At 49.6% G+C, this 9,314-nt stretch overlaps 1 protein-coding gene and 1 further gene across 1 annotated transcript; one reads left to right on the top strand and one right to left on the bottom strand.

The window, feature by feature from the left end:
- Positions 1-62: 62 nt before the first annotated feature.
- HER10_EVM0008955 (uncharacterized protein) lies at positions 63-2,409 on the bottom strand. The gene is made up of 2 exons (XM_035478460.1): positions 2,123-2,409; positions 63-2,072 (listed from the first exon to the last, which is right to left on the bottom strand). The coding sequence occupies exons 1-2, from the start codon at positions 2,322-2,324 to the stop codon at positions 1,102-1,104; spliced, it is 1,173 nt and encodes a 390-aa protein (XP_035325739.1). The 5' UTR covers positions 2,325-2,409; the 3' UTR covers positions 63-1,101.
- Positions 2,410-6,464: 4,055 nt separating this feature from the next.
- HER10_EVM0009847 lies at positions 6,465-8,967 on the top strand.
- The last annotated feature ends 347 nt before the right edge of the window (positions 8,968-9,314 follow it).

Genomic DNA, 9,314 nt, shown 5'->3' with positions numbered 1-9,314 from the left:
AGACGCGATGGTGTCCTTGCAGTTCTTGACTACGATGTAGCAATGTCCATATCCAAGTCTGGTGATGAGATACTCGCTGGGCGCGGATAGCCTTTCTATACGCCAATTACCCTGGCACAAAGTATTTAAATCGAAGTCTTCCCCATCAGAAAGACCTCCTACGAAAACCTTCCATCAACCTTTCTAAGTTTTCGACACACACAAGGTGAAAATACAAAACCCTGTTGCCTGATTTGCTTGCATCTTCTAGAGCCAACGCAGGTTTCTGGGCCCAGATATCGACTCGACTCCATTCATCGCGGTCTTCAAAGCTTCTAAACCTACCGATGTCATCTCACAGGCCCAAGGCGTCCGCCACGAGAGAACGGACCTCGGGCAAGAGCTCGCACAAGACCGGAGCCTCAGGCAGAAAGCCAAAGCATCGGGATCAAGAACCGAACGACAACGGCAAAACGAGAAAGCGTCGACATAAAGACTCGAAGGATGATGGCACCAAGTACATCGCCAGCCTTCACTGCGCTATATACACACCGCATTTCGGCAATTATTACCATTGGGCATTTGCCACTCACGACCAAAGCACGCACCAGTGGAACGTCTTCGAGGTCGTTCAGGATGAAGAGGATGGTCCCTTCAGGGCCCAGTGCCTCCAGACGAACCCGGCGAACTCTCGGAGATGCATCACGCCTCTCATAAACCTATGCACCATACATTCAGGATGGTTGGAAACGCTCTTCTTGCAAATCCCCGAGATCCCAGTACCTGGGGAAGGCTTATCCTGGAATTGCCAAGACTATGTAATTGATATCTGGGACACTGCGTTCGCTTGCGGAGCGATTGACGAAGAAACCTTGTACGCGGGCAAGCAGGAAATGCTGATGTACTACGGGCAAGACTTTGGTCAGGATGGTGAGAGTGGAGAAGACGAGGAATACGAAGGCGACGAGGGACAAGAGGGCCAAGGGGGACCCTTGTCGGAAGAGTTCGTTTTCGATTCGAGCTTTGAGGATTAAATTGTTATACATTAGTTGATGTCCATCGCGTACTCTAGGTCCAATAGTCAAGTAGGCTTCAGTGAGCGTAAAAAATATTTTCAGTCGTCTAGCTGTTGACTAAGCTCCGATCCCATAATCTATCCACCAGCCATTGAATTGGATAACGTTGGGGAGATATGGACATTGGCAGATACTGATACCAGTCGGATCGGTCCCTTGGCGTCAGGTTGTTTGTTGCCTTTACACAGTCCCAATATTCAGGATAAAACCCACTTGATTCCCAGTCAATTACTCCAGCGACTCGATAGGTTCCATCACTGCATTGACACACAATGATGTTCCCAGGGCGAATGTCTCCGTGCGAGAAAACGCATGCCGCAGGTAGAGTTGGCATGAGGGTGCGCAACAAGTTTGTGTAGAGGGACGATGCTGTCTGAGATCCGGCGAAGATGAAGTCTTCAAATTGTGCAGCGTCCATGATTGTTTTGGAGCTGAGCCGAACGCCTCGTCTGGCATCTCGACAGCCACCCTCTAGGATGTCGCCTAGTGGTAAACCTTCCGGGCGCGGAAGTGACCTCAACGTTGAGAGCAGCCTCTCAAGTTGACTCTTGACTGCGCGCTTTTCAACATCGCCAAGTTGAGGCCAAACCTTTTCTAAGCTAACGCCTGGAATGAAGCTGGTAAAGAGGAAGTAGTAATTGTCGAATTCTATCAAACCATGGGGTTGTGGACTTGGAAAGCTGGGTAAATGTCTTTTCAGGTAGCAGAGTGATCGATGTTCGGTTAACGCAAATCCCTCGTCACTCGTCACTTTGACGACAATGTTTTCGTTGAGCCGAAACACCATAACAGATGCAGCCCATTCGCTTTCGTAAAGCACCTCGCTTTTGGCGAGTAAGGCTATGATACCTGCTGAGAGCTCTTGATAGGGTTGCAGCAGGCTATTCAATTCTGCGGATAACTCGTAGAAAATGGTTGACGGTTTGGCAACATTAAGTCTCGCACGGATATCGGTGTCGGGAAATGGTATTTTCGACCTTGGGGTTTCTATCGTCAAGGTCTGCGAAGCTCCTGATGCTTCAACTCAATTAGCTATGATCACCTTGCTTGAAGGCTATGTGTCTCACATTTAAAAGACTGCAGAGAGTCTGTGTACTTCGATGTAAGGAGACCAGCGAGGTCTGCTTCCGGATCCTTCTTAATGGCAAGCTCGAGTGCATGGAGAATCTTTCTGTTGTATCTAGCTGCTGGAGTTCGAGGGGGTTGAGCCTTCTTGACGCGGTTCGTTCTAGCCTGATCGGCGGATGTTTTGGCGTTTCCGTGATCCATCGTGTTTCGTCCACCGTGATGGGGTATCACAGCTGTGAATCAATGGTACCGGTAAGGAGAAAATCATTGATGTGGAGGATTGATGGGGCGGCGCGAGGTCAATCAATCCATCCAGAAGGTTGAGGGAGGTCTTAATGAGGCTTAGGAGACAAAATTAGTCACGTGGCTCAGCCCCGCTCCCATCCAATCACACGTACGTCCCCTCATTAGCCGCCTCTCAACTCTGTCGTTTCGGAGATTTGACTCCCCATTACTCCACAGGTACTTCGGCAAATGACTAAGTCAGCATTTCCCAAAGATCCCAAGCCATTCAGAGACACGGCTTAGGTTCGAATTATTTCTTAATCATGATGCATCATGCTCAACACTCGGCGAGATAATGATTGATGAGAACGAATCTAAACGCAAAACATTATACTTGATCCTGCGATTTAGACGTCCTAACATAGACTTACAGCATTTGCTCGATTCTGATCGACACTTGTCTTTATCAACGTGAAGCCAAGATCCGCTTTACACGCTCAACCCATCAAAACCTATTACAAAAAGCTGACCACGACTATATACGTAAGCCGTTGATACTTACAAGAATCTCTGCTTCTTGTGAAGGATCTTGCTTTTACTTCTTATGGACACCAGTGGTCCTACATGAGCTGTGTTCTCTGTCCTATGCAGTAGCTTTGGGGCTTACAATTTATACGTGCAGCGAGTTCTTGCCAATTCTTCGTCAACGAGATAAGTTGGGAACATTCTCTTGCACATCTTTGTGGGTAAAAGAAGCTTAGGAGATCGGCGAAGGAGATGCGCAAGTTCTCGACGAAGCAAAGGTGCCCACGTACTACAGTATGGATCGAATGTTGCTTCCTCTTGGCAATACACTGCATCTTCTTTGAATTGACTCACACAGGCTGGGCCTCAATTCGATCTTACTGCGTACATGCGACTACGACTAGAAGTGCGAGAATGACTGCTTTTAGAGTCGGTTATGGATACTTTGAACCGTAGCTACAATGAAGAAGGGTGGGAGCAGATACCTGACGGTAAGAAGGCACTGATCGTGCGCTGGTGCTTTCCCTCAGCTCTGGAATGAAGCTGTCAAAATCGGTGGGTAGATTGGTCTAACCCCGCCCAAGTGTTAAATCCAGCGACAAACGGTGGACCATCTGACTCAGCGAATCTGATTGGAGCTAATCCAAAAGCACATAGCAACAAAACCATCTAGGCCATGTGTATTGTAGATGTCGAGCAGGGTTGTGCGCCTCTTGTGGTAGCTCGTCCTGTTGACAAAATTTTTGAAAACGGTCTGAAGCTGAGATTCTCTTGAGGATTCATTTCTTGTTTGGGGACAACCCCCGGGTCAACTTGCTCAGCTGGTCACTCAAAGACGCGAGGAGGAAGGCCAAAAGTTCTGTCGCAAATGTGGAAGGTTCCATAGCCGTGCAATTAAGGACGGGCCGCTTTGAGGAAGGGAAAGGAAGGGATAGGAAGAGTGGAGTATATGTCGGGTGGCCCGATCCGGCTTTACACTCATGTATGACGTCTTCGGGCTGGCAGAAAATCCGCGACGGTCATGAAGACCACGAGGTGTCCCACATTCTGCTGAATCCCTGTTCTCATTTTACACAACTCATCAGCATGTACACGCCTCAAGACCCCAATGAAGTCTGTCTGTGTTCCGCAATCTTGTGGTCTTTGTCGATGCCAGATCGTCCTAGGCGACACAATCGTCGCCGGTAAGGTAACTCTTCTATCTTCTGTATCATAGTTCTAATGGATCTAGTGCGGAGAGACGGCGCTCAGCGATCTCAACCGTACTCATACAGTGTAGTAGGCTTCCTCGACAGCTCTCAAGGAATTGAGTATGTTCAGTGTCGCGGGAGATGCCAGCACGACGAGAAGAGGATTGGCTGTCACCTTGACTGCTACAGTTCAATATCCATTGAGACCTTTTCGCAGATCTACGAAGTGACTGCACCCGACTTCGAATCATCACATATAGCGAACTGCCAGCGCTCCCGCTGGTTACGGTCCTGGCTCGCCTCGATAGTCAGAAGGGTGACGCATTCCCGCCTTCCTTTGGAAGTCTGCAGCGACATCGCAGTTCGGGCTCTTGATCAACAGACCAGCCGTCGAATGGTCGTTTGGTATGCCGAGAGAAAGTGCGGTGAGTTCGCGAGAAACGTATCACGAGTCGCCCTTTCAAAGAAAATATATGTTCGATACGCATACTTCGAGGGCACCCGATACATTGCGCGATTGACAAATGCAGCCACCAACAATAGAGATATACTGGTGTTTGACCCACTGTCGCAGACACCAGCTGCAAGGTTGTACGTTTCTAGTGATCACCTTGGCATTCGACAGTTGTTATTTGTCAATTCGTCAAGCAAACCCACGATCATCCAAGAGCCGGATGTCTGGTGGAAAACAATATGCCTTGGCAGTCTGGGCAGGTTCATTCGAACCCGAGGCGATGTGCGCAAGCATTCGGGATAAGGAAATTCTTGACAGTATCTAACTTGGGTGGCTAGGGCTCGAAAATGCGCCTACTTGCAGGCGAGAGCTTGCAATTACCACAACTTGCCTGGGGCTTACCTCAAGCAGTGTATAAACACCTTCGCCTAGAAAACCTTTGCAACGCCGAATTAACCAACCGCATGTCGGTAATGCTATGTAACCATCCTACTACCACGGCCTATTCGCTTTGCTGGAACCAAAGTATCTTGACACTGCACGCACACACTGCCGGCGAAAATTTCGACTTTTATCACGAGCTGAGAACCATGGACGAATCTGCTCTATGGTTCTATATGCCACTTCGCGTGGGTGAAGTGGTGACGGAAATCTGGAAGTGTGATGGTTCTCTTCGTAGCGCAATCGCTTTGTTGGTACGTCTCGGCCTACGATGTTAATATTGTATGATAACGAAATTCTGACATTGTGGAGTTGGTCACAAACCAGGAGCGCTCGAGTTATTTAGGGGTGCAGCCACAGCAAGGCTGGAGCCGCTCGAAATGGACTCTGCTTGACCGGCCCACCAAAAACCCTAGCTCGATATATCTAATGAAAACAGCATTGGGTAGTTTATTGGGCTTCGAGTCACCCAAGCCCAGGCTGCCCAAGCCTGATGATCATAATCCAAGCCCCAGAGTTGAGTGGCCAACCTCGTCATATCCAAAGTTTCGCCGCCATGAATACTTCGCTTGGACCAGCGCGAAGCTCGGCGACGTCGTGGATATCATTCCATGTCGACGCAACCGGCAAGGAAGTGAAATCATCAGCGGGCTTCTACTTCGTTATATTGACGGACAGCAAGCATGCGTCGGACAAATAAGGCTAGATCAACTGCAGAACCCTATTTGCGTTGATCGTGATTGTAAGATGTGGTTCAAATTCTCTCTAACGAGCGATGGGCCTATCGTATCTGGTATCGAGCAGTTACGGGAAGCACCATCCCTATCGAAAGGCGAAAACTGGTTTCGGGTGGATTGGTTCGGTGACCTGGAGTGGTGGTATTCTAAAAGACAATGTCAACTATCCCACCAGGGACGCCTAAGCCCCGAAACAATGCAATAGTACCAGAAGAGCAAGGTTCGGGCAAGGGCGATAAGTATGGCCGCACTGCTTAGAGTAATCTGCTAGGCCTGCAGTAGATCTATATAAACGAGTGGAAACCATCCCTTGTAGGGCAATCCTGGCTCAACTATGCGATTAACCGAGCAATGACTGTATACTGTGAGTTTCACCCAAGCGGGAGTATCCCAGTGACAGAACCTGGGTGACAGAGCCTGGGATACCCTCGCTTAGTTGAAACTCACTGCATACAGTCATTACTCAGTTAACCACATAGTCGGGCCAGGATTGCCCTAAAAGGGATAGATGCCACTCGTTTATATAGATCAACTGCAGGCCCAGCAGATCACCTAACTCAACCGAAAAAATATACAACCACACTTATCCCTATTCATTATGCCACTGCTGACCATACTGAAGATCTGTCACCCAGGCTCTGTCAGCCGACCCGGCAAAACATTTTGAAGAGGCTTACAGTCAAGCCACCAGCTGACTCCGTATTGAACAAATCATCCCATACGAGCTCTTTTACCTCAATCAAGCGTTCATCATCCGCCAGTCAACGCCATGACGAGATCAATTTGTGTACCATGGCTCTGCGGACTTTGCCGCTTTGAACTACAGCTTGGAGATGACATAGTAGCAGGCAAGTCTTCCACAACCCTTTACAGTCCCAGTCCTCTGACTCCCTTAGTACGGCGATTCGATAGCGACACTTCTCCATCGTACAAGTATAGCATCGGTGGTTTCGTCGATAGCACTCTGGATGTCGAATATGTCCAGTGTCGTGGACGATACAACCATGATGAGCAACGGATTGGGTGCCATGTTATCTGCGTCGAAGTTACGTCTCCGGAAACATTAACAAATATTCTTGATGCTGCAGCACATGCATTCGAGCCTCCAGCCATTGCGAATAAATGGCGTATTCGCTGGTTTCAGTTCCATCCAGCTGATCTCCTTCGAACAGCTAGTCGCCACATCTCAAGTTTGCCCAGAGAAGTGCTTTCTAACATCGCAGCCTGGGCTCTTCACGATCGATCGACTTGTCACCACTTGGCTGTCTATTTTGCCAACCAAGCATGTGCGGAGACCGAGGGCAACACTTCTATCCAATTTTCGGAGAAGATCTATGCTAAGCACGTCGAATTCGAGGGTGTTCAGTACATCGGCCATCTGTGGAACACGCCCGGTGGCAACCGGGATTTCCTTTTGTTTGACCCAAGTATCTCAACATCCATCGACAGCTTGTACATTGCCAGCCATCACCTCGGTATCCGGCGCTTGTTGTTCGCCGACTCATCGAAACCATACGCGATTGAAGAAGAAATTGGTATATGGTGGAAAGCCGTTAAACTGGAAGACGTTGGTGGCCTCATCCGGATCCGCAGTGATGTGAGCTTTTGTGTACTGCAGCGATTCTAGTCGAGCATGCTAACTCAGAGCTTTCAGGGTTTGAAACTGCGTGAGATTGTCGTCGACGACACAATAGTCCTGCAAGAAATGTACTGGGGTCTCCCGCATCTCTCGCCCGTGTGTAACCGATTCGAAGACATCTGTCGTGCAGAACCAAGCAATCACATGTCCGTAGTGTCTTGTAACGATCCACAGACCACAGCCTACTCACTTTGTTGGAATTGGGAGATTCTGATGCTCCATGCGCACCGTGTCGGAGAGAGTCTCGACTTTTATCAGGCCTCACGGACGATGGATGAAGCTGCGATATGGCTTTACATGCCACTTCATGAAGGCGAAGTACTGACACAAATTTGGAAATTCGAGGGCGAGCTGGGTACCGCAATTGGCTTACTAGTATGTGTTGATTCATCCATGTTTCATGTTCAAGTCTGCTCACAACGCACAGCTCGTAACGGATCAAAAACGTTCCACCTTTCTGGGAATGCAGCCACGGCCAAACTGGAGCCGATCCAAGTGGACTCTTCTTGATCTGCCTAGCAAGGCCACAAGCCACATTTGCGCTGAGACGACGGTTTGTGGCGTACGAAGACTTGGGTTCACATCACCTCGACCTAAACATCGACTTCAAAATCCAGCAGTCGAGTGGCCAACCCCGTATCCTCTCTTTCGTCATGACGAGTATTACGCCTGGAACAGAGCCACGCTCAAGGATGTGGTTGAGATTGTCCCGTGCCATCGCCAACGCATGGGCAAATCAATCATTATTGGACTTTTACTTCGCTATGCCGACGGAACCTCAGCTTGTGTTGGTCAAATCCGACTTGACTGCCTACAAAGAGCTATGACTGTCGACCCGACGTCTACGCTGTGGTTAGGGTTCTGGTTGATTGGTGACGGGCCTTGCATAGGGAGCGCCATCTTGGCCAAAGAACAACCAACCGAACCAGCTCGTGATAGTTGGTTTGAGGTGGAGTGGCGCGACGACCTTCAGTGGTGGTTTTCCAGTAAGAAATGCCGACTGTCCCACCAGGAGCGTCTCAGCCCTGAGACCACCAAGAAACGGAGGCTCTCTCGTTGAAAGCGATGGACCTGGGGAGCCCCATCCCTGGTTTGTACTGATCAACCAGGTAAGCTGGGATAGTCCGTTCTACAGATCCGTTGAAGGGCCCGTAATCCATTTCGAGGTGGTTGCAGAATTCAATGTCTGAGATTCGAGATCCAAAGCCATTGAAGCTGGGATGGTGACCATTTTATAGTCGGTTCATGTGACACAGCGGACGGGTCACCCGACCTTCAGCTGGTTCGAGCACACTCAATAGCTTGCGGCAGTCGCTCCCTGGTTGACTAGATTCCTAATTCAGCAACATCAATTGATTCCCGCGTCTGACTTGTGTCTACCAATCAAACGGGCCGCTTGCCGACTGCGTCCGAGCATGATATGAGTCGAATTGGCCCCGTGTCCCGGCTGAGGTCTGATTTCGCTGGCAGCCGAACAGTGCTATGGGCTATCTGTGACCGGCCCTGATTGCCATAGCCGACGCTCTTCTTCCACTTGGAGCACATTCAGGACAGGATCATGTCCACGAGAATCAGCCTTTCATGTAGAAGAATCGCCTATATCAACAATCACGATACTCCGAACCGATATTGAATCAGTATATCTTGATGTAAGAAATGACCATGCCAGGTCCCCTTGCTGGCAATTGCGTGCGATTCATTGCGGTGATGGACTCCCGCCCCTCTCTGCATGGCTTCGTCAGCCTGTAAGACTCAACTCGGGACACACGATGAGATTGCCTACCTTGCTCTGTGAGTCCGCATGGCGTTGATCACTCATGTCCCACCAATCGACAGGATGCAGTGATCCAGGGGTTTCGATCTTTTAGCACCAGCCCATCGGTCCGTGAGGTTTATCGATACAGTTGACCTCCGGGATACGGAACACGTTACGGGACTGGGCCGTCTACATGGTCCGGTGCCGGTGGTCGGTAATAGGTG

The sequence above is a fragment of the Colletotrichum scovillei genome, assembly GCF_011075155.1.
Source record: "Colletotrichum scovillei strain TJNH1 chromosome Unknown Contig00015, whole genome shotgun sequence".
Classification (NCBI taxonomy): domain Eukaryota; kingdom Fungi; phylum Ascomycota; class Sordariomycetes; order Glomerellales; family Glomerellaceae; genus Colletotrichum; species Colletotrichum scovillei.
This window is presented reverse-complemented; position numbering and strand designations above follow the sequence as displayed.

Coding starts and splice junctions, on each gene's coding strand:
- HER10_EVM0008955 (XM_035478460.1), bottom strand. CDS start 2,324: ATGGATCACGGAAACGCCAAAACATCCGCCGATCAGGCTAGAACGAAC. Junction 2,073..2,122: donor CTCTCTGCAGTCTTTTAAAT/GTGAGACACATA, acceptor ATTGAGTTGAAG/CATCAGGAGCTTCGCAGACC.